Raw genomic sequence first — 24,355 nt, 5'->3', positions numbered from 1 at the left:
CAATGCACAGCCCTCCTCCCCTTGCCTGCCCTGTGGGCTGTCTCTGTTTCTGTGTGTCTCTGTCTGTCTGTCTGTCTCTTTCTCTCTCTCTGTGTCTGCCTCTCTGCCTCTCTGTCTGCCTCTCTGCCTCTCTGTCTCTCTGTCTCTGTCTGTCTGCTCTCTTGTCTCTGCCTCTCTCTCTCTCTGTCTGTCTCTCTCTCCCTCTCTGGCTTCCACTGGTTCTCTTTACAGGGTCTGGAAATGGGGACCCTGTGGATCTAGCCCAAGCTTCCTCAGCCAACATGGAGCCAGCGTGAAAGTCTGCAAGCAGATTTTTTGGGGGGAATTTGAAGAGGTTGTGACTCCTAGGCGAAAAGGACCTCCTTGAGCCATCTAGCCTTCCCCTGTCCTCTGGGGGAAAAAAACATTAAAACCATCCCAGATCCACAGAGTTTAATCAGCTTTTAAGGACAGCTGCCTTCCTCTTCCTTGCCTTTAACAGAAGGAAATGTCACATGAACCTTTCTAATATGTAAAATCTCTTGCTGTCCTCTCTCTCTCTGCACATACTCACCAACAAATCTCATGTCAAACTAAAATAATTTCCACCGCAGTTTTAGTCGATGACACTTCACACTGTTCTCAGCAAGCATGGAGAATAAATACTCACCGTCTTCTACATTAAACAGACAAACAAAGCAAACACCTTAATATACACAAAGACCTTGTGAAATCTTCCTTTATCTCCTTTTTCTCCAGGCCAAGGGGTTTCAAGACTTTTCTTCTGAGAGCATATACATTGAGCATCTCTGTTGCTTGCTCATGACTTGCCCTCTTGTTTAGCCCAGAGTTATCTGACCTCAGAACTCCAGTGGCAGAGCCTGTACCTCTGGCATAGGTGAGTGTTGAAATACATTCGTGGGTTGTAAAATCAATGATACTGTGAGTCACAACCAGTATTGTTAAAAAATGGAAGAGAGGTAGTAGACATGAGAATGCATTACATGTAAGGATAAGTTGTGCCAGTTACAGATGGATACCCTTGCGTCGTGAGTCACGTTGTAAGATGTATTTTTTACTGTGAGCTGTGGTTACAAAGTCTGAAAGCCACCGCTTCCAGCTGATTTGTGTTGCTGGTCTCATTTGGTGTGGAAGTTGGGGTCACGATCATTTGTGAGCTTGCTGGGACCTGACACTCCTTCAGGGCCAAGGATGTAGAAGGAGGGACCAGGGAAGCCGTAACCTGGAACACTATTTATTGGAATCTGCGGGAGTAACGTTGGATGGTTGTTGGGGGAATAGATGGGCGGTGGATGGTTTGGAGTTAGATGCCCCCTGAGGTTTCTTTGACTCTGAGATTCTGCTGTGGCCTCACCTTTGCACTATCCACCATTATACTCTTCCTTATTCTTCCCTCCTGCTGGGAGTGGGAGTTCTGATTCCTCGTGCCACAAGATATTGTATTAAAAATGGTAGTTCTGATTACTTGTCACACAGGATGACCTTCTGGCTGGACATGCAGCAAACTGCTATCAGTATTATCATTTATACAATGAGAACCACAAACTGTCGCTATCTTGTCTTTCCTCCTCCTCACCCCTCCAGCTATGGTTCTTGTCCAGAGATAAGAAAGACTGTTGGGTTTAATTTCACAAGGCAGGTTCAGAAGCATGCACGTAACTTATTTGCTTCCAAATATTGGTATATTCCTTGGAACTTTGGAGCAGCTGCCCTCATACTGCAGAATGAATGACTGCAAGCTCTGCGGAGAGCTGGTGCACAGAAGACGGCCAACGAATGTTTGCTGGACAAGTGAATCACCTCTTGAGTGTTTGTTTTGGTGACCAGGCAGCACTATAGCTCTTCAGGTCTACTCCAGAGGCTGTTAAGGATTCCTCCTTCTTTGCCATGGAATCAGAGTTCATGCTGGAGCAATGCCAGCAGCTACAGTCATGGCCATTGGCAACTCAGGCTATGCAGAAGCTCCACGCAGCTTTCCAAGTCCTCGAAAACAAGACTCTTCCGACTTCTAGATGTTGGTTTTTATTTTCACACCATCATGGCCATTCCTGGCGGGTGACTGAGACAGGCTGTCAAACAAACAAACAAACAAAGCCCCAATTAAGAAAATTGCATTAAATGCTTCTCAAACCCACTCACATCATGGGCGCCCAACTCCCTTTGCCCCTCAGGAGATGTGCAGATACATTTGTGTTTCATCTCCTCCTCTTTTACCTATCTCGGGAACCCTCCACATGGTTATCATGAACTTTATTTTGCATCCTCTCCTTCACATGTCTTATTTTTGGGGGATGTGGGACAAGTGTGAGGCAGAGACACAAAGGTAGTGGTGGGACTGAACTTTAGGTATATGTTTTAAAGTGAGTACTGGTCCTCTCATACCCTCTCTCTGGCCCTTCAGCCTATTTGCCCTTGGTCTCCCAGGATCACCCAGTTCTCTGCGGTGACACCTGCTGTTGTGTGACTGCTGACCCCTGAGCTAGCTCATGCATCAGGGGAGCCCTCAGTGACCGAAGGACTCCTGGACACCAGCAGTGAGGTGCCTGGGGTTTCGGGAGTCAGAGCCACTTTGCCTTCCCAAAGGTCAACTCTCGATGTCTGAGATGAGGAGCCCAAGGCCAAGAGTGGAGAGGAGACCTTGGGCAAGGAGAGGTAATGGGGAAGCCTGAGCTTGTCACAGACTCAGACATTCCTTAGAGGTCTTCCTCCCATGTAGGAATCTTTTCTACAATGCCCATCTAGCTGCTCTTTGGACACTTCCACTGTCAGAGGGCTCATTAACCAGAAATGGAATCTGTCTTGCTGTTGGACAACTCCAAACGTTGCGTTTACTGTACGTGAAAATCTGTGTTCCCATATTTTTTCTTGTTCCTGACCCAAGATCTGGAACAATGCTGAGAACTCTACTGTGGCAGAGACGATACCATTAACTTTCCATTTTACGTGACACTTCAGTGACTAGAGTTGGCCATGCTTTCCTTCCTTACATCTAATTTTTCCTTGGATTCTGTGCTATTTCCTCCTTCCACTTCGATATCCCTTCATTATCTCATCTGTGAGATTCTCCTTTCCCCAACCTCAAAGTACTAAACCCTTAACTCTTAAAAAAATTATTGAGAGATAGTTTGTATATCATACGATTCACTACTTTCAAATGTATAATTCATTTATTTTTCGATAAATTTACCAAGTTGTGCAACCATCACCGTAACATTTTCTCATCGCAGTAAGATCTCTTGTGCCCACTCACTGTTCACTCTGCCCCCACCCCACTCCCACCCCTATCCCTTGAATCTACATTTTATGTCTATAGCTTTCCTTTTTTGGATATTTCATATAAGTGGAATCATACGATAAGTGCTGTTGTGATTGGCTACTTTTACTGTGTATAATGTTGTTGACCTTCATTCATGTGGTAGTGTGTATTTGTAGTTCACTCCTTTTATTGCTGAATTGTATTTCATTGTATAGATATGCCAGATTTTATTGCTCTATTCACCAGTCGATGGACATTTAGCCTTTGATTTTTATGAATTATGCTACTACGTCTGTGGTATTTGTGTGCAAGTGTCTGTGTGGGTATAATAAACCCTTAACACTTCTCAATCTTAAGGCAGTCTGTTTTAAGTCTACAACACTAAAGCCCACACCCGCAGCCTTTTTCTCCTAGGCACACAGATGACATCTTCTAGCCTGCCTTGTTGTAAGATATGGCCATTGACTGAGTTCTGGTCAAAAGAATGTGGACAGAGCGTTGTTTGCTTCTTCCAGACATTAACTTTAAAAACATCTGTGCAATCTTCCACATTTTTCCTCCTCTCTCTCCATCTACTGGCTGAATGAGAAGGTGGAAGAATCTTGGAGCTCCATGATGGAAGGATCCTTGGGCCTTGCATGACAATGTGGATCAGAGCCTTGCTTGATGTGAACAAACATAAACTTACCATTCTGAAGTTGTTTCTCACTAAGTTAACCTTCTATGACTAATGAAAACACAGAACAACTGAACCCCTTTTTTATCCAATAAACAGTTAAAACTGCCAGACTCTCCTCCACCAAGATTCCTCTTCTCCAGTATCTCAGCTATTCTTGGGTTGTATTAATCTCCACCCAGGTTTCCTTCAAGGTTGTAATAAGCCATTTAAAACATGGCAACAGAATCAAGCACAAAACTGCCATTGTGTCTTAACAGCTTGAAGTACACTGTTACCCACCCCCACTTCCCTGCCTCCACCCACCTATTCTGAGCCCTGGATTCTATCCAAAATGGCACCAGACCTTTTAGAAGTTTACATTTCTAGTTTATTTCAGACTAGTGATTAGCTAGGATCTCCTTTTTCAATAGTCTCTGCACTTCCCCTGCCTTACCCAAATAAGGTCATTTCACATGAACTGCTATCAAAGCAAGTATCCTTTATTGTTCTTTTTGGACCAAGATGCAAGACTTTTTCACTTATCTTTATTAAATCTCAACTTATATAGATCATCTTATATCTTGCTTCTATCATCCAGTTTTATCATTTATTCCTCCAGTTCTATGTCATGTGAAAATTTGATAAAAATGCTTTTTCTGACTTCATCCAAATTGTGAGAAGTCTTGTATGGGTCCCAACCCTGTCTCATGTGCTACTATAGATCTCGATGACCTCCATCTATTCTTCAGTGTGGGGAATAGTTGTTTAAACATCTGTACATATATCTAACAGTATTACAGTAGGCTCCACATTTTCCCAACCTATCTGCATCAAATATCATTGGAATTTGATCTATCTCTCAAATCTGGCAAAATTTCTCTGATCAGGCACCCCATTGCAAAGGAAACGGGGTAGACCCCAGTGTGTTTTAATTTTTGTAGACTTGGCTCCTAATCATTGCTATACCTCCTCCTCACCACTTGTTCCATCTTCTCTGGGCCAAGACTTGCCGTGCTTTCTAGACTCCACACAGATAGCATCTTCTCCAGAATCTTCCCTGACTAACTGTCCCATATTCCCATCCTGGAGTGCTCTGTCCTTGCGTTCACATTGCACCCTGAATTTATCTCGATCACAGCATTTAACCATGCTAAGTGTTGCTGCCTTTCCTACCACATTGGACATTCCTTGAGGATAGGGACTAAGTCTTATTCTTCTTGGCAACACGGATGCCTGAAAGAGGTGCTCAATAAATGATAGCTAAAATGCACTGGCCACTCCCCCGCTATCTGTTGGCTGTCAAACACGTATGGCTCATTTATCTATGGGCCAAGCTGTGAGGGAGGCTGTAGAGTGGGTGGGCTTGGATATGTATATTATGACACTTAGACATGATGTAACTTCAACATGTGCTTGTAAGATTGGAGAGGAACCTGAGGCCAAGTGTGAGTGAGACTGGGGACAGAAGCCTCACTTGGGGACTGAGTCACCCGAGGAACTTGAGCCCAGAGCAGGTGGGTTGGGAAAGAAGGGACAGTCAGGTTGGTGGGTCATGGCAGCAGTGCCTGAGAGGCCAGACCAAACCTATCACTTCAGCAGCTCCACAGCTTCTATAAAAAAGGAACCATGTGGAGGAGACAGACAGGTTGGAAGGGCTGGGGGATTGCTTTTAAGTAAGGCAAACACACTGGCTTTATGCTGTTTGGTGTTTATTTGGAGTGGTTTTGGATGGATTGATGGAGATTAAGAGCGTGCGGCTTCCTCCCCACACAAATGATCCCTTGCTATTGGCCAGAGGATACCAGTTTCAGAATTCCAGACAAATAATCTGTTCCTTCCCAGGCTAGCTAGTGGTGTGGATGTGGCTAAGAGGTCCATCTTTCTCATAAAAGGAGCTGCCTAGAGCTAAGCCCTTCATAAATTGACCCTAACCTACCCTTCCAGCCTTATTCCCTTACATAGCCCCCATTCTTATCTGAACTCCAGCTAGATAAACTGCTTGTAATTCCCCCAATAGCCCCAGCTTTGTTGTACATCCACGCCTTTGCATTATGCAGTGCCTCTCCTTGGTATGTTCCCCTCCGCTACATGGCGAACTCTCCCTTAACCTTCAATATTCAAGTCAATGTCAGGACTCTCTCAGAGATGCTCCCTAGCTAAACTCCACCCTGCATGGTTGGCAGTTCTTCGGTGATCCCGAAAGACTGGGTTAAATCCCCTGTTGAAGCATTTACCATCACACAGGCAGAGAGTACGTCCTACCTATCTTCAGTGCTTGGCACATACTAGGTGCTCAGGTGTTTGTGGGATGGAGGGCATCATGCTCCCAACCACACAGGCTGAGTATTAGACAGAAGGCAGATGCTTAGAGGAATCTCAGGCAGCAAAAGGAATTCCAGGCCCCACCCAATAGTGCACCTGAAAATATTGATACATATCTTGAGACCGAGGCTGTGGGTGGCACATTTCAGCAGTTATGAGGGGGCACAGTGTACGTGTGTCTGCATCTGGTGTGTGTGTATCTGTGCCTGTGAGAGAGGGAGAAAGAGAAAGAGAGGGAGAGAAACAGACAGAGAGACATCAGTCCTCCATGGAGCAATGGCTCCATCAGAAACGGGGCTGTTTCCCCTCAATCACCATGGACCCTTCTTTGTTTCTTCTTGCCAACTGGAAGAGAGGAGATGTTGACAGCTTATCTCTAATACACACCCCGCACCGCCCTGCCCCGCCGGCCCCTAACCCCATCCTTCTCCACCAGAGGCTTTGGTGCTCACACCTACCCTGTCAGAGATGATCCCAGAGATGAGGCTCCGCTGTCGAGATGCACAACCACTTGTGGCCTCCCTGGCCTAGAAGGCCGAATAGCTCCCAGCTTCTTGGGGGAGTTGAAGGAGGAAGAGTTGAGAGGTCTGGGAGTCAAGAGACCCCAGTTCAAGTGCTGGTGCTGACAATAACCAGTCACGTGACCTTTGACAAGCCTTTTGGGCCTCAGTTTCCTCAACTACAAACTGAAGGCATGGGCTGCCTGATCTTTCAGGGAGTCCCCTCCTGTAGTTCTTAAATCCATGCCCACCCTGTGTCTGTCCATCCCTCAAATCAAAACCTTAGTGTTGACAGCAAATTTGAGTTCATCCAGTAAAATCCTCTGTTTTTATAGATGAGGAAACTAAAGTCCTGGGAGGGGAAGGGACATAATCCAGGAGGGAGACCCTGGGGGCACATGCAGGCTAGAACCAAGGTCTGTGCTCCCTGCCATGATCTGACCTTGTCCTGAATGACTGCCTTGACCTCTGCTGCGAGAAATGTGTGATAGTTGTTTATAAGTCTGTTTTCCTTCGCTGCTGTCTTCGGTCAGAGGTGGGGAGGAGTAGAGTGAGCTTAAGGAGTTGCCCATAGCAGCACCATCTTCAGGCAAGGACCTGAGGAGGAGTGAGAAGAGAGTGGTCAGGGGCCAGAGTTTCACAATTGGACATGAGGGATACAGAGGCGGGGGAGGGGCGGAGACGCCTTTCCTTCCTCCCTTGGCCACCAGCCTCCTCCGGCCTGAGGTCTGGTCTGGTGAGGCAGAGCACAGAGCATGCCTCTGCTGTCTGTGTGAGTTCCTGAGGAGTGAGATCTTTAATTTTTGTCTGCTGAGCCCCGATGGGCAAGAGGCCAGCCTGTGTTACAACCTCCCGGAGGCCCCTGGGCCAAGGCGCTCAGACCGGAGTGGACGGAAACAAGGAGTGAGTCATGCAGACCGGCTGGGACTGGGCTGCACCGCCCCTTGGCCCCCTCGGCTTGGTGTCTCTGCCTTGTCCTGGGGAGTTTTAGGGTCTGGGCCTGTCCCTAAGGGTTTGGGAGTGGTGGGAGGCATTGGGGCAAACCTCATCGTGTGTCCTCATTCTCAATGTATGATGTAGGCGGAAAGGGAAGTCAGGTAATGATGGCAGAAGGTGTCATCTCCTTTCTTTGACTTGATGATGAACAGTGAGCAGGCGGTTACTTCCAGGCCTCTTTAAAAGAGCTTAATCTCGTAAAGACCCTACAGCAGCCATTGTGGCTCCTGTTTCTGTCCCTACAACCTCTATTCTTTGGGCTATGAGGGATGTCACTGTGTCCCAGCAAGAAGACAAGGTGGGGACAGGCTGGGAGACCCCAGTGACAGCCATGGGAAGTTGTTTCCTGCTTACCTTGTCCTCAAATTCCTGCATGGCCATTCCAGACTGGGGACAGGTCTGCACAGTCCTTTGGCCCGCAGGGCTTTCTCCCTGGAGATTCTGAAAGAATAATACAGTGTGTGATTCTCTCTCCATCCAAATACAGCTTCTCCTCGCTAGGGCACTTGAAGCCCCTGTGGTCTTACTGGGAAGAATTAAAAGAAGGAGGCCTTCCAGACTGTTCATGTTGTTTTTCCTGCTCAGGTCTTCAAGACTCTGCTTGGGGAGAAGTTATGCTTCAGTCCTAGGAGTTTGAGAAGATTCCGCTCCAGCCAGAGGCTGAAGGAATTTACGCAGGTACGTAGGAAATGTTGTTGGAACTTTAGCTAAATGCACAGAGCTTTCAGACCAGCCCACCGTTGTATCAAAGACTGCAAATGAAGGGAAACGGAGTGAAATCAGTTATCTTGAAGAGCTGCCCATTTCACATCATTGCAGGACATCCTGGAGCGAACGCAGTGTGCTGTAGTGGAAACAGCACGGACTTTGGAGCCGTTCAGACTTTTTAGTTGAATCTTGGCTCGACTCCTAGCTGTACGACCTTGAGCAAGAGACTTCACCCTTCTGGGTTTGTAAAATGGGAGTTACTATGTCTACGACACAGGGCCACACAGATGCTCTATTTGTGTCATGTCTCTTTTCCAAAGAGAAAAGCTGAAGGTTGGGATGAACCTTACTCAGCAATTGAATGTGTTTTGATGCAGGGCAAACTTGATTTCCTTCCTTCTCCTTGATGAATGGGAATCAGATTCACTGAAACTCACCATGATGACTTTGTCTGCCCTTGACCCAAAGTGGACCTCTAGCTGTGAATAGGCCTGAGGAGGGTGGGGTGTGATTGGAGGGGGCTAGCTTGTGACAGCAATTCCATGTGGCCCCGCGCCCCCCGCCCCCTTGCCGCCAACCACAAACAGCTGTGAATGTTTCCATTTCCCAGAGAACTGTAGTGTCTCTGGGAAATGCTACTCTGGAAGCTGGCACTGGGTTAGTGTCTGGAACCAGACAAACTGGGAGGGAATCCTAGTGGAGCCACTTACTAGCCTCGTGATTGTGGGCAAGTCATTTTACCTCTCTGAGCCTTCATTTCTTCATCTGCTACATGATGAAATAATAACACTTTCTTTCTAAGATTACTGTGAGGACTAAATGAGACAATGTCTGTAAAACACTTAGCGCAGTGCCTGGTACATTCTAAGCGCTCAAGAAATATCAGCTGGAAAAGTGGAGTAAGCAGGATAGATAAGGTGGGGGTGGCAAGAAGAGCATCATTATCTCCATTTTCAGATGAGAAAATAGAAGCCAAGTGTAGCTCAGAACTGAGCTCAGTTCGTGGAAGACAGAAACATTCACATTTTGGGAGGAGACGGCACAGGCGGTCCAGGGCAGGGCGGCTGTGAGTTCTAGGGGGGTTGCCAGGATGCCGTGTCTGAGGTAGACCGGTCTGGGCAGCCTCTTGAAGGCCTCATGCAGGAGGGAGTCAAGGCCTCTTCATGCAGCCTCAACCTTCCAAACTGGAGGCTGGAGCTTCACAGTGCAGGGGTCCCAGCTGCCTGGCATCTGGACCAGGACACCCCAGCCCCAGAGCTGCTTCCATCTGGAAGGCTGAGGCCCGATCAACCTTTCTTCAGCTGTTCTGCCCACTGATTAACCAGGAAATGTGTTATTTGTTCTGAGCAGGGGAACAAGCTCTCCTAGGGAGAGGAATTCAGGGCTGGAGGTCCAGTCACTTCCAAGGAAGAAAAATCCCTGGAATCCTGTCAGGAGTCTGGGTCTCGGCAAAGGGAGCAGAAATGTGGTCCTTGCTTTTGGTCCTTATTTACCAAATTAGTTCAAGTTCTGGTAGCTTTCTGGCCGCCAGCATTATTCCAACAAGACATGGGAAAGCAATTAGGTTGCCCTAGGTGTCCAGCAGACTGCCATCCCCACTTATGGTGCACACGTCCTGGCAAACCTCTTCTGCTGGAATCTTCTTATTGACCCCTTGGGAGATTCCCTGCAGGCCTTTCCAAAGGTGATTTCCCTCCCCAGACTTAAGAGATGAGTGAGTGGGCTTAGCAGCATTCTGTGCCTCTTAGGGGGGATGCTGGGGTCAGAGAGTAAGGAAGTGACACATGGTGAGTAAGGGGCCATGCTGGAAACAGCTTCTTCTCTTACTGGGCAGGGAGGGAGAAGGGGACAGAAAGTTCTGCTAATTCCATATCCCCAGGGACTTGAGTCGTGGGCTAGTAGGCAGGGAAAAAAGTACTTGGGAATGTGTAGTGGAGGTACTCAGGTGGTGACAGCAGCAGACACGGTTGAGAAAGATACCACTTCAATTGTGAGGATGGCAATGAAGTCACAAGCCCATGGGTGAGACAAGATGGTACAGTCTTAAAAGCTTGGCCTCAGGTGGGAAATGACCAAAGTGTGAATCCTGCAGACACAGGATTTATCAGCTACTTGTCAGCTGTGTGATCTTGAGTAACCTAGTAGCTCTTCCCAACATCAGTTTCTTCCTTTGTATATGTGGAAATAAAAATATCTCCTTTTTTTGGTTAAATGAGCCCATTTATACAGCGCATTTAGCATAGTACTCGAACCGTAGTAGACTCCATAAATCTCGGCAACTTAAAAGAAGAAAGAAAAACATCAACTGTTTATGGGATTGGAGATTCTGAAGAGCTGCATTAACAGATCCCAACAGTTACAGGGAAAGAGAGTGATGGACAGTAAGTGGGAGGCAGGCCAGGAGGATGGCGCTGGGATGGGGGAGTAGGAGAGGTTGTCTTTGGAGTAAATTAGCCAGATTGTGGGATCCCAGGACAACAAGGTGGGAATTTCCAAGGACCACTTGTACTCACCAAGAAGTGGGAGGGGTGCCTCGTGGTGAGGGAAGTGTGTCTGCCTGAGGGTTTTGGCTGAGGCCAAGCGGTGAGAGGCTGAATGGGCGGCAGACTTCCAGAAGTGCAGACGGAGGAGACGGAGCAGTAATAATGACTTGGACACACAGGAGGAAAAAATAGCTCAGGGACGAAGATGATGCCAAGGTTTCTGGCCTTAGGAGGCTCATGGGGATCTGAGGTGAGCTCTCAGGGACGAAGAGGAGAGCTCCTGAAAGAACTGGCAGGTAGTAGGGAGAGGAAGTTAGCCCAGAGCTAAAGAGCAGAGTGGATAACCAGGCGAAGAGGGAAGTGTGGAGCTGAGGCTTTCCCATAGTTGTGAAAGAGCAGTGTGTCTCAAGGAGGAACTGAGCATTCTGGGAATCAAGATGGTATTCATCCCAAAAAGCAAGGCACAGAATTCAAGGAGGTCCTTAGGGCCAGCCCTCGAGGCAGTAAGCACGTGAACTTGTACCAGGAGCTACCACCAGGAACTCAGTTTTTCTCTCTTAAAATCAGTCTAATGATACCTCTCTACTTCATGGAACTATTCTGTCATTCATTCAGTTAACCATCCATCGAACCTATATTTCTTGGCTGTCTTTTAGAGTCAAGCACTGTTCTAGGTTCTGGGGAAACAGAAGTGAGCCAGGCAGACAAGATTCCTTTACAGCTATCCTCATAGCTTGGGAAGTCAGATAATAATGATTTTTTCAGTAGTTGAACAGAATTTTTCCTGTGGTCTTCAAATTTCTGTGGAAGTTACAAGGGTAGAACAATAAGGACTTAAGATTCTCATATTCCAAAGAGAAGTACTACACACTTTACTAATGGCAGAACAGGTTCAGCAACCATCAAGCCACATCCCTCAAAACCGATCTACAAATGAAAGGGACTGAAGAAAGTATTGAGGTAGAGAGAACAGTTGCATTAGTAAGCAGGGCTGAAATTTCCTCTGAAGGTACTCACCAATACAAACCAAGTAAAGGGGGCTCCAAGAGAACCAGTCATAGAGACCGGGGGCCTCCAAGAAGAGGAGACTACCATGACTTCCCATAACTCTCCCTCCACTGATGCTGGTTGAGTCACTGGAAGCTGCAAGCACCTCAAGGCACCAAAGCACAGGAAGAAAGTTCTTGGAAGACCCAATATATGTCTTCAGGAATTGAGGGTGTCCATAAATAAAGAGGTTTGTAGGCACTTCCTGTCTGGAGAATTGCGACTGTGGAGCCTGGCCGGAGTGGCTTCTATGGCAGGGTGAGGAATAGCCAGCTCACCATTGGTTTGCCGATGTGGATGGAAATGTCCATAAGGCGCATTCAAGAGCTTGGCCAGAGAGTGTTTGGGTACAGCAGTGCAGGGTGGAGACCCTGCAGAGAGCCTCCTAAGAACTCACAAATGTGCCCATGAAAGAGCCAGCATTTGGCACCTGCCAGCCAAGGGCACCTGCTACATGAGACTTCTCCATTTTTCCTCTAATACTTCTCCCCAACAGCAGAAAAGGGGCCACAGCAGCAAAGGAAGGTTAGAAAACCAGACCACACTCTACTCTCCCCACAACAGGATCTCAAGCCAGGGGAGAGTCCCATGGAGGGTAAGAAGGAGTATTAAATTGGATTCACGATTGATTAAATTGGATGAAGATTTGATTTGGACAGGACCAGACTTTTTAGTGCCTGAAAATTGGTCTTAATTATAGAAATGAAACTGTTCTTGTTACTGATAAGGAAGAGCAAGCCAAGGACTCTGAGAAATGAAATTCACCATAATATGGTCGAAGGCAGCAGGAGGAGAAAAAATATAGCCGTTTCCTTATTGTCCTGAAGACCTGATACCTTCAGGTGTAGCCCATCCAATAAACCAGCTATACAAGTAAGCAAATAAATAAGATAATTTCAACTAGTCATTAGAGTCATGAAGGGTAAACAGGGCAATATATTAGAAAGTGATGACTTGGGAGTGGGAGGGATGCTCTAGCCTGGGGGGTCAGGGATCAGCTTTCCAGTAGGTAATATTCAAGCTGAGAGGAGAAGTGATGAGGAACGAGTCCTGTAAACATCTTGGGGATGGGCGTTCCAGGAAGAGGGAAGTAGGCATTAACTTGGCTTATTTCAGGGGCAGAAAGGAGAGGAATGCAGCTGCAGTACCGTGGTGAGTGCCCCTGCAAGAGGTGAGACAGATCAGAGGGGGCCAGTCATGCAAGGCTTTGGGTCAGGAGTTGAGGCTGTATTCCAACATTAGGTATTAACTGTACCTGTCCTTTGTGTAGTGGGAGAAGTTGCAAACTGGTGCCCTCCTGCTTGCTGGGTATCTCTAGGAAACAGTAGGCTACAGAAATGCACTGGTTGCCGGGTCTTTGGGCTTTACGGCAGGGAGCTATGGGCGTGAATGATGAGCTGATTGTTGCGGGTACTTAGAGGGGTGGCAGTTGGCATTCTTGCACTGGTGTCCCTTCACTGCCAGCCCAAGAAGATAAGAGCACCCGGTCAATCAGAGGCAAATCGGATCTCTCTTGGGGAAATTCCTGGGGGAGTGATGGATCTCTGAGCGTGGGGCAGGATTTCATTTCCTTCTGGGACACACGCTGTCTCCTTGAGTGACCTTATTCCAGATCTTCTAGATCTACGCCTGGGTGAAAAAGAGGACACCTTTTTTCAAGATCTGCCATCACCGCCTCAGGCCTAGACAGGACCTTGACGCAACAGGAAGGGGATTAAGATCAGGGAGCGAAGGCGGCTGGCAGCCGCAGGTCTCTACCAGCATCAGGATGGCCAAGGGCGCGGCCAACTCCGCTAGAGGGCGCACGTCCCCCGGCGACCTTCCAGGGCTCCCGCGACCAGGCGACCTTCCAGAGCTCCCCCTGTCTGTCTCAGCACTAGCCTGCACCCGGGCGGACGTCCCAGTGGCCAGGGCGGAAAGCCAAGGGGCTGGACGTCCCTAAGGTCTGTCTCTGTCACGCTGTTCTTGGTACTACTACTGGCCTCTTTCAGACCTTAGAGGCTGCAGCCTTGGTCATTCAACCCGGAGTTTGTCCCAGAGGTCAGTGGCGGGAGATAAATTTGGGACAGGTCGGCATTTCGAGCTTTCCCAGGACAGGAGAAAAGTGGCTCAGGTGCCGTTGTCCCGGCAGGCGGCATCTCCTTCACCGTACCTCGGGTCCGCCCTGCGCCTCCCCCAGCTCCTCACGGGTTAACACCCCTCGCCGCCCGCTCGCTTCCCGGTGCCAAAGTGGGTGTTGCTGGAATTCCTCTCTCCCTCTCCCGTAATGAGGGGGCTGAGCTGTCCCTCCGAGGAGGGGGCATGGTGTGGATAAAAGAGACGAAAAAACAAGGAGAGGTTTCCAAAAATAAAACCCTCCGGCTCCCCTTCAGAAGGCTACAGCGACGCCGAGAAGGCGCGAAGGTGCGGCAGCGGCGCGCGCCCAGCTGGAGACCAAGCGCGACTCCAGGCGCAGGGCGCACAGTCCCCCATCTCTCTCGCCGCCCAGTCCTCGCTTCGGGGAGAACCCGGCCTGCAGTCTGACTCGGGGTCCCCTAGACGAGGAGAAGCGGGCCGCCAGAAGGGGGCCTGAGCGCAGTCCGCGGGCGGCGGTCCGCACAGACTGCCCTTCCCGGGACGGTCCCCCGCGCGCACAGCTCTCACGCGGCCTCCGGCGCCATGAGGCCGCCGACCACCTCCCCCTGCCCCGGGCACGCCCTGCGTACCCCCTGGAGGAGCTTTCTGCCTCTCACCCTGGCTCTCTTCGTGGGCATGGGTCATGCTCAGAGGGACCCGGTGGGAAGATACGAGCCGGCTGGCAGGGACGCGAATCGGCTGTGGCGCCCCGGGGACAGCCACCCTACAGGGGCCGCAGCCAAGGTGTACAGTCTGTTCCGGGAGCAGGACGCGTCTGTCCCAGGCTCGCCGCCCGCAGAGCAGGCTCAGCCCGGCTGGGGGAGCTCCAGGAGGCCCGCTGAGGCGGAGGCCAGGAGGCCGCCCCGCGCGCAGCAGCCGCGTCGAGTACAGCCACCTGCGCAGACATGGAGAAGCCATCTCTTGGGCCGTCAACAGCCTGCACCCCGGGCCCGGGCCGCCTTGGCTCTCCCGCGCCTCGGGTCCCTGCAGCGATCCCGGGCTGCGCCCCAAACCCCGCCGCGAGGGCGACTCACGGGGTGAGCACTGGAGAGGGAAGCACGGGGGCTGGGAGGAACGAGGGCTGGGGGTGCTCATTACTGGAGGGATGTGCAGGCGAGAGGAGAGGGTGCCATCGGGCTCTGCCCTTCATTCCCCTGACTTCAGCACTGTGGGGACACAGCACAGAGCCGGGCCTCGGAGATCTGACCCCACTTTGAAAGAGTTGAGGGGAAAGAGAAACACCATTCTCACCCTTGCGTACTAGCTCTCTGAGTCCTGACGTTAAATCCTTTCCTAATGCGCCTCGGAATTCGCCCGTCTTCAGCTAACCCGTGCCTGCAGACGCCCGCTGTGCTGCCGGGTCCGAGATGGAGGCGGGAGGGGACAGCGGGGTGGGCGTTCCAGGCGCAGGAGGCCCGGGAGACCGCGCAGAACGCGCGTAGGTGGAGGATTTCGGGGGCAGATGTATCTCTGGGAAGGGGGCTGGCAGCGAAGCCCGTGCATGGGGTTAAATGTTTGGGCTGGGGCACAGGTTCGCCTGGGCGGGCACACGATGGTTGACCATGGGAGTGGGTGTGGGCTCGGGGGCACTTTGGGCAGGAAGCGTGCCCCTGGTGTGGCTGCGGCACAGTGGTTACGTGGGCGAGTGGATCTGCCTCTGCAGCTAGGTTTCAGCGCGACTAGCGCACTTTGTGGGGCTAAGCCTCTCCCCAACCCTGCAATTTACTTTCCCCCTCTCCCCAGGCACCACCCGCTGCCCCTCTGGGCCACCCTCTCAGCGTAAGCAGACTCCCCAGCACCTCCAATCCCTAGTGGAGGACCATCCCGGCCGCAGGGCGCTAGCGCAGCCTTGCCTGGGCATCTAAGGTGTGTCCAGATTTGTGGGCACAGGAGCTGTGAGCAGAGCAGGGCTGGGTTGGGGCACCATCAGAGGGGCTGGGAAGGAACCTGGCAACCCTCTGGGCCTGAACCCAATTTATCAGTTGGGTTTAGTCCCGGTGCACAGCAGAAAGGACACTGCTAACCCGAGTCCTACTCTGGAGGATAGAGGCTCTCAGGACATTTCCACTCGCTGTTTTTCTTGGCTGCAACACTCTTCTCTCACACTTCAGCTGGACTCCCTCCTTTCATTCAGATCTCTACTCAGGCCTTCTTTGACTACTCCTGCCCCATCTACTCTCTCCCTTCGCCCTGCTTTATGCTTCTTCATAGCATGCACTCCCATCTGACATATTATATTTCTTTTTCTATGTTTATGGTCTGGTCTCCTAGCACATGCTACTATAAGTTCTATGAAAATAGAGGCTTTGTTTTGTTCATTGCTGTGTTAACAGTACCTAGCAGAGTGCCTGAATATAGGCGATGCTCGTTAAGTACCTGTTGAATGAGTGAATGAACTCCTTGCTGCCCATGGAAGGCCCAGCTTAAAGCAGGTGGAGAGTAAGCCCATGTGCTGCCTAGTGGTTTACACACAGAATCAGTAAACAGGTGTTACTGGAGCACCTGCCATGTCTCACTTTTTCCTTTCCTGGCCTGTGCAAGTGAATACATGCTTCCTAAGAGCAAGTGCGCGGAGAATGGGATCGAGATGGGTCCCGGAGACAAAGGCATTGTTCCTGCGGGGAGAGCAACTCAATTACTCAAAATCGAGTTGGAGAAATGGACAGATATGTTCCAGGGAATGTGTTTTCTAGTACCAGAAGCTTCATGTTAAGCACCAAGGAATGGAACAATTGTGGCTGAGGAGCTCAGAGGAGAAGGAGGCCCTGTGAGCTGGAGCCCCTGGTGCTTGACGGGCAGCATGTGGGGAAGCAGAGGAGAGGGAGGTGGCAGGAGTGGGTTCCTGAGATGTAGCACTGCCCAAGGACAAGGGCTTCTCTTTGTTGGCATTGGTCTAGGGGCAGGATTGCACCTGTGTGGAGGGGAGCCATGGGGGTGAGGCTGGAGGCATAGATTAGGCCAGATCATGGAGGAGCTTAATGCAGTAGGCATTTAGGTGAGAGTTGGGGGAAGGTGAAATAATGGAGAGTGGGGTTGGGAGAGTGCACTATTAGAAGTCGTGAAATGAGGTGGTAATGAGCAAAGCAGATTGTCACCACAATAAGGCTGGTGGATGTGCACAGGTGTGTAAGGACGTGCCTTGGCTGGGTGCCACCCACAGACACCTGCCATACACAGGTGCACACATCATATCACATGCTGGGTTTGGCTCCTTCCCCAGATTATATTCTGCACCTTTGGTAAAGGGAGAGTTACTCTGGCACTCAAACCAGCCATTCCAAGTCAGCTGTGGAGGAGCTGAGTGGCAATCTTGTTTAAAGGGCTTCCTCTACCTAGGTCTATTCTGGCTAATGGCTCCTGGCCAGGCTGACCTCTCTGGCAATTGCCTTGTGAGTTACTCAGGGCCAAGGACCAAATGCCACCTGCTGGTGAAGTTTGAAATTACATTAGGATTGCTAGGGATTCTTCATTCGTTCAACTAGTGTTTGGAAGACATCCTATATGCCGGGGACTGTGCTGGAAGCTGGAGAAACAGCAGTGGTCAACACAGCCTCTGTCCTCATGGAACTGGCAACATAGTCAGGGTTTATCGCACACAACGAACCAGAGAAGACACGGTTCCTGCGCTAATGAAATTTACAGTCTACAGAAGACTTGTAAAGCTATTGTTTCCCAATATTCAGGGTTTTTAGAACTAGCCTCAAGGCATAGCCCTTTCACAATATTTTCCTCTATCTTTTCCCTCTTGCTCTATTATTTTTCTTTAAATTCATGTACTTTTAAAATAACAGGATTTTGTTTTATTTATTTTAAAGTATTTTATATTATGAAGTTTTGTACAAACATACAAAAAGGTATTAGTAATAATGTAACTCACACTCCAGCTTTATCAAACCTTAATATTTTGGCATATTTTGCTTTTGATATTTTTAGTTAAAATTTTCTATATAAATTTTCCTCCCTTTCTCCCCAGAGTTAACCCCTATCCTAAATTTACTTATGATTCCAAGGTATATTTTTATACTATTACTACAGATACATGCATCCATAAAATACATGATTCGTTTTGCACATTTTAAATGAGGATAAGTAATACCATACTGTATTGTCTTTAACAAGTTGTTTTCCCTCCACCTCATTAGATTTTTGAGTTATAACTATGGTAATATAATTAGCCCAAATTTATTCATTTAAGCTGTTGTATATTATTCCACTGTGTGAATATACCACAGTTTATTTATCCATCCTCCTGTTTTTGGACTTTTAGATGAGTTACATATTTTTGCTATTACAAACAGTGCTTGACTCATTTTTCTACATAAATAAATTCATTTTTTATTTTCAAAAAAACTTTGTATTACCATCATAAGCTGAAAATAGAACCACTGATCATGAAGAAAAAGGTAACTGTAGGAAAACTGAAAATGAAAACAGAATGCTTTCAAATTCTAGTCATACACCATTATCTTAGGAAACTAAATCCTGTGATGCGTTCTCCCTATTGAAAAGGGAAACAGGCAAGTGTTGGGGAGGCCCTGGCCTGAAGACACAACCTCAGACAGATTTTTTTCACTGATCTACTCAGGCTAGAAAGAGCACTGAAATGGAAATCACTTTCTCACCATGTGATTCAGCACTGTTGAATGCTGTGACTGTGGAAACCTAAAACCCACTTTTCTGCCCTCAGTGTTGCTCATCTGCTTTTTGGGAAACACTGGATTAAGTGGAATAAAGGAATATTAAATGTATCCCATATGTCAGGCACTGAGTTAGACTCTAGAGGCACGAAGGGAAATAAGAAAGAACCCTCAAGGTAGACAAGACAGAGACCCATGCAGCCAACAACCTGAGACAATCAGTACAAAATGATCACAGGAGATGGAGATTGGGGAGGGCTAGGCAGATGTCAGGGGAGGTTTTACCCAAAGGAGGTAACATTTGATCTGGAAGTCTTGGAGTATGCAAAGGATTTTAATTGGCAAAAAGAGAGGGAAGGCCTTGTAGGCAGAGAGCGGCTTAAGCAAAGGCATCAGAATGTGACCATATAGAGTGCAGCTGGGGGATGACAAACTTTAGATCCTTGGAGAATCACAGCTTTGGTTGTGGATGGTCATGGAGATAAGGGAGAGGTGATGGGGACAATTAGACTGCACAGGCAGGCGGGGGCCAGGTTAGCTTTGTAGAGGCCAATGGAGAGCCATGGGAGGTTTTAAACAAAGGATCAGTACGATCAGATTTGTCCCAGGTGGAACAGCAATTGTTCCGGGCTGTTAGCCAGAAATGTCCCCAAGGGTTAGGCAACGATGCTGCATATTGGGCTAATGTTTGCTGAATGGCGTCACCTGGAAAGTTGGGTTCATATGAGCTCTGATCGGTACTCTCCAAGGAGTCAGAACCACTGAGTCATATATCCCAGACAGTGAAGTTCATTTGTTCTCCCTAGCTAGCCAGAGCCAACTGAATGATTATCTCTCAGTTGGCCACTTACCTGGGCCTCTACCCAAAACTCTAATATCGACCTAGAAAGGACACTCAGAGGCCTTCATTGAGGACCTGAATCCCTCTTGAGTGCCCTCCCGGTCCCAGCCTACCACCTACCCCACCTTGCCGCCTGGCAACCTTTGATTCTGGCCAGTCCTCATTGTGGTCCTGACAGCACTGAGGGCTCCATGATGGGCAAGGCCAGCTGCTGTCCTCCTACAGTCAGCCACCGAGCCATCCTGAAGGTGTCTGGGTTCACAACTGGCTCACCATGATTGCCTAACCAGGCGGGCCCCTCAGTCTGTGCTATCTGGGCTCCCGCAGACCTTAGTTCATAGAAAACTCCCAGGCCATGCAGTCTATTTCTTCTTGAAGACCTCCCAGGCCTCTGAGAGGCCTTGTTACCACCACAAGGATAGTGACTTACAAATGGGTGGGTAATTTCCCCCTTCTACTGGGGCACATACAGTCAGAAACCTTGAGTATGAGGGTATGAGGACCACGCCCATCCCCAGAACCCAGTGTTTGGGCCCTGACTGGGAAGAGGCCGTCATGGCGCCAGGAAGCTGCTGAGGGCAGCAGTTTGAAGAGACTTTGAGGAGGCCAGAATGGCAGAGCCTTTGGTTGGGGGGACATTCTGGAGCTCCCTGGGAGGCAGTTCCCCTCAACGTTGGGCCAAAGGGCCAGGAATGAGCCTCAGCTTTTTCAAGCTGCAGGAGTTTATTTTGAATGTTTTGTAAGGCTCCCAAACCACATAAGCATTGGGAGCCCCTTAAATGTCAAACAAACTCCTAAGCAAGACCAGTTCCTTGCCATGCTGGCTACAGAAGTCACAGGGATGGCCCCTTGTTCTGTCCTTCGCTCCGACTCTCTGGCTCCATACCTCTGCCACCCTACTCATCCTGAGTTTCAGTGAGTGCTTGGTAGATAATTCTGGTGCTAATGATGGGGTCCACAAAGCCTGGGCCAAAGATCCAGGCCCCCAGAGGTCCTCTCTAGGAAGAGCCCTTCTAGGGAAGTCACCCAGGTCTAGGCATTTGAGTCTGTAGATTGAGAGTCAGGGCTGGTGACGCCTGCTGCAGGGGACTTCACCTGGACTGCTCCGAAAGCAAAGTTTGAGTGAGATGAGTGAATGCCCCAGTGATTACCTCAGGTCAGTGTCTCCTGTGGAGGCCCTCAATGCCAGCACCAAAGAGTAGCTGGGAGAAGGATTATTCCCCATGAAGTTCCATCAACCTGTCCAAGTTAAAACAGTGTGCTCCCTATGCAGGGGCAGCTTAACCCAAGTCCCCAGCCCCATCTTCCTACCAGCTTGCCACCTTATAAGCCCCTCTTAACAAGAAATTCTAGGGCTCAGTCTTACTGTGCACCAGCCTGGCCAAGGGCTAAGGCTCCTCCCCGTGTGCATTTGTTGGCAGGTGATATATATGCATGTGCATAAGAGAATTTTATGTCCTCCAGCTTCCCTTGGATTGTCAGCATTTGTTGGGCAAGGACCATGGTGTTTATTTTTTGATGAGAGGCGATGTAGAGTTGGAGCATGACTTAGAGTTGGGCCAACTCAAGTTTGAATGAGGCTCTGGCACTCACTTATTGTTTATCCTTGGCAAGTGACTGAACCTTTCTGAACTTGCTTTCCGAACATCTTCATGATCACTGTCATTATTGTCCTAGTGGAGTGCCTTCTTGTGTCAGGTGCTATATATTCCTATCCTGTTTAATAGTCACAACCACCCATTTAGGTAGGTATTACCTCCTGTATTGTACAGATGGAGAGAGTAAGGTTTCCCAAGGTCAAGCAGAGAATGTCAGAGTCAGGATTCCATATTAGATCCGCAGGATCCCAAAGTGCCTGGCCTAAGCCCTGAGGCATCCTAGATAAGGGGGACAGTCTGCCCAGCCAGGCAGTGTTCTCCCAGGCCCTTCCTGCAGAGGGCAGGACCATCAGAGGGGTTCTATGAATAGTCCTGCTCTGAGCATCCTATGCCTGACCCTGTTTTGACGACTCCACAGAAGGAACGTCTGCGGCGGACGGTGCTGCCCGGGATGGACGACAGCAAACAGCACCAACCACTGTATCAAACGTAAGTGCCTCCGCCCCATCTACCCTTCTCTGTCTCCTTCGAAGTGGGCTGGTCATGGGGACTCCAGAACTGAGAACAGAAGTGTCTTCCCCAATTTGCCTCCTGGGGATGCAGCTCCCCTCCAGAGTGGAGGCAGGGTGCTGTGGAAGAGAGGAGATTTAAAACAGCCTCCAATAGAACACAACTCAAATAAAATCGCCACTCATGTTTTTATAGCTCCCTGCATTCCCTTCCTGCTGCCCTGCTGTGTTGGCGCCCCATTTGCTCTGCCTGCAGGGTCCCTTAGGTGCCCAGACACCTTGCAGTCTGTAAATGTGGCTGACCCCAGAGCCTCATCATCGCATGTTTGCAGGGGCACCAATCACGGTGTGTGCCATGGGAACCCACTTCTGTTTTGGCCCTGGCCCCACTGGTTCTGGCCTCTGCCAGGCACCCTGCCAGGATGGTCAGATAAAGATCTGATCCTGTGTCTGGCTCAGCCTCCCTGTGGACTGCTCTGAAGCCTGGCAGGCTGGCCCAGATGAGAGAAGAGAGAATAGTCATCTTAGTTAAGTAGAAACCAAGGAGTGAGGCAGGATCCAGGGGCCCTGCGCTCAAGCATCCACTGATGGTGTCAGAGGCAGTGACAATGACAGTACTCACTTTGTGCAAGGTGCACTTACCTAGCCTATGGGGCAGGTAGGACCACTATCCATTTGGTAGATGAGGCACAGACAGGTCACTTGCTCAAGGTCACGTGGCCTGGAAATGGCAAAATTTAAACTTAGGTAACTCTGAGGTCCCTCTTCTTAATCATTATACCCTGCTGCCAGAGGTCTTACCTTACTTTCTGGGCCTCACTTTCTACATCTGTGACGTGGGGAGGATAGTGTACTACTATTACCATTACTACTACCACCATTACTACTACCACCATTACTACTACTACCATTATTGCTGCTGCTGCTGCTGCTACTACTACTACTACTACTACTACTACTACTACTACTACTACTACACTGCTAGCTAACAGCTGAGGACTCACTATGTGCTCAACGCTGTGAGAAGCTCTTCACATACTTTATCTTAGTTAAGACTCTCAGTAATCCTATAACGTGTATTCACTGATTATCCCCACTTACAGACGTGGAAACGGAGGTTCACATTAGTTGGGAAACACGGCCAAAGATATTCCACCCCAAGTGCTGACTCCAGAACCCTATACTGTTCTCTGCGGGCCGCTATTCCCTCCCAACGCCAGCTGAGGCTGGGGCCTTCTGGAATTTGGAATTTCTATAGGTGATAACAGATATGGGGGTTTCAAGAGGCACCTTGGATCTTTCTCACATCCAGGGCCCTTTCTGAGCCCTTGTCAGCTCCCCAGGTCTGTATGGCAGCTCTAAGAGCAACCTTGACTGCCCCTCTCAGAGCTGCCACTAAACTCTGAGAGGCCCTAAGCCTGTCTGCAAAGCCTCAGTCTCACCAGAACCCCTTCTTGCCCAAGGACAAGCCCCCAGGCTTTTTGCAGGGTGAAGGTTTCCAGGTGCATGACAAGACCCATGGTGTTCCCAGGCCTCATGGAGGCCCTCCTCTCTGGCTCTGACACCTCCCAAGATGGGGACAAGATGAGGATGAGATGGAAACAGGATGGGGCTGCTTCCATTCCTGCAGAGATGGTGGCGTGGGCTTGCCAAGATCTTGGTTCTGCCTCAGACTTCATGGATCTGACTGCTCCCAGTCTGACAATGAAGCTCAGGAAGTATCTTGGTGTCTCTGGGGATCTCCAGATAAAGAAATTAAAACCCCAAACTCAAAACAAACAGCAAAGCAGATCTACTGCCTGAAAATTTTTTCTCTTCAGGAACCCTAGATTAGTGGGGGCTCTCAGAGGACAGGCCCTCTATAGCTGAGGAAAGAGTTGATGGGGAAGTGACACCTCATAATTTTAAAGATGAAGACAATGAGCTTCAGAGAGGTGGTGACTTGCTCCAGGTCACACAGCTCATTAGAGAAGGATCTGGGACTCAAAATCAGTGACTCCCTGGGTAGGGAAGCCAGGGATGTGGGTAGTCAGGTGGTTTTATGCTCAACAGAAGCTCTGAGATTGGGGTCTGGGCACTGGTATTTTTTTAAAAGCACGCTGGGTGAATCTAGCCAGAGCTGAAGACACTGAGCAGAGTTTGGGATCAATCATAGGAAGATCTGTCTTGGGGGACCCTACTCAAACTTGAATGTTACTCTGAATTTTCTGGGATCTTATCAAAGTGCAGATTCTGATTCAGCAGGTCTGGGATGGGGCTGGAGAGTCTGTGCTTCTAACAAGCTCCTAAGGGGATACTGCCAATGCTAGTTCAGGGACCACGCTTTGAGTAGCAGGGCCTGGGAAGGCAGTTGGGGTTGGAGATGGGTAGGAGGGTTGGTAAGTTCTAGTGAATTTAGCGAGTGTTGTAGAGGCTTGAGTTGAAGTTGGAGCTGGCTGGCTTCGGAGGATGTGGGCTTCTCACCAGCTGCCTGAGGGGTCTGGGCATGGGCCTCGCTTGGGCCCTCCAGCCCTGGAGGTTCTCAGCTTCCTAACTTGCACGTGATTTTCCAGCATTAGTCTCTGCCAAACTGGAGTTTCAACACTGGAAACTCGTGGTTGGGTGAGTCTGCAGATTGTCAGAACCAACGTGTGTGTGTGTGTGTGTGCGCGCGCGCGCGCGCGTGTGCGTGTGCGTGTGTGCGTG

At 49.4% G+C, this 24,355-nt stretch overlaps 1 protein-coding gene and 2 long non-coding RNA genes across 13 annotated transcripts in view; 2 read left to right on the top strand and 1 right to left on the bottom strand.

Moving 5' to 3' along the window:
- Positions 1–417: 417 nt before the first annotated feature.
- On the bottom strand, positions 418–15,607 carry LOC120619499 (uncharacterized). Of its 4 annotated transcripts, XR_005657519.1 has the most exons (5): positions 15,337–15,607; positions 8,087–8,173; positions 6,695–7,333; positions 6,333–6,442; positions 418–2,069 (listed from the first exon to the last, which is right to left on the bottom strand). It is a non-coding gene; the product is annotated as an uncharacterized LOC120619499 (long non-coding RNA). The 4 variants fall into 4 exon arrangements; XR_005657520.1 differs by lacking the exon at positions 6,333–6,442 and having other exon boundaries at positions 15,337–15,602; XR_005657517.1 differs by lacking the exon at positions 418–2,069 and having other exon boundaries at positions 5,607–6,581; positions 15,337–15,602.
- Positions 7,332–10,652, top strand: LOC120619500 (uncharacterized). Its single transcript, XR_005657521.1, has 2 exons — positions 7,332–7,639; positions 8,318–10,652. It is a non-coding gene; the product is annotated as an uncharacterized LOC120619500 (long non-coding RNA).
- LTBP2 (latent transforming growth factor beta binding protein 2) overlaps positions 13,869–24,355 on the top strand; it is a 95,103-nt gene continuing 84,616 nt past the window's right edge. For 5 of the 8 annotated variants that reach the window (XM_039883799.1, XM_039883794.1, XM_039883798.1 and 2 more), the window contains exons 1-2: positions 13,870–15,122; positions 21,580–21,650. In XM_039883799.1, the coding sequence (XP_039739733.1) occupies positions 14,629–15,122; positions 21,580–21,650 (565 nt within the window). In that variant the 5' untranslated portion in view covers positions 13,870–14,628. Of the gene's footprint in view, positions 15,123–21,579; positions 21,651–24,355 lie in introns of all 8 variants that reach the window. The other 3 variants (XM_039883797.1, XM_039883792.1, XM_039883796.1) reach the window with 2 other exon arrangements.

The sequence above is a fragment of the Pteropus medius genome, unplaced genomic scaffold (assembly GCF_902729225.1).
Source record: "Pteropus medius unplaced genomic scaffold, Ma_sr-lr_union100, whole genome shotgun sequence".
Lineage (NCBI taxonomy): Eukaryota > Metazoa > Chordata > Mammalia > Chiroptera > Pteropodidae > Pteropus > Pteropus medius.
This window is presented reverse-complemented; position numbering and strand designations above follow the sequence as displayed.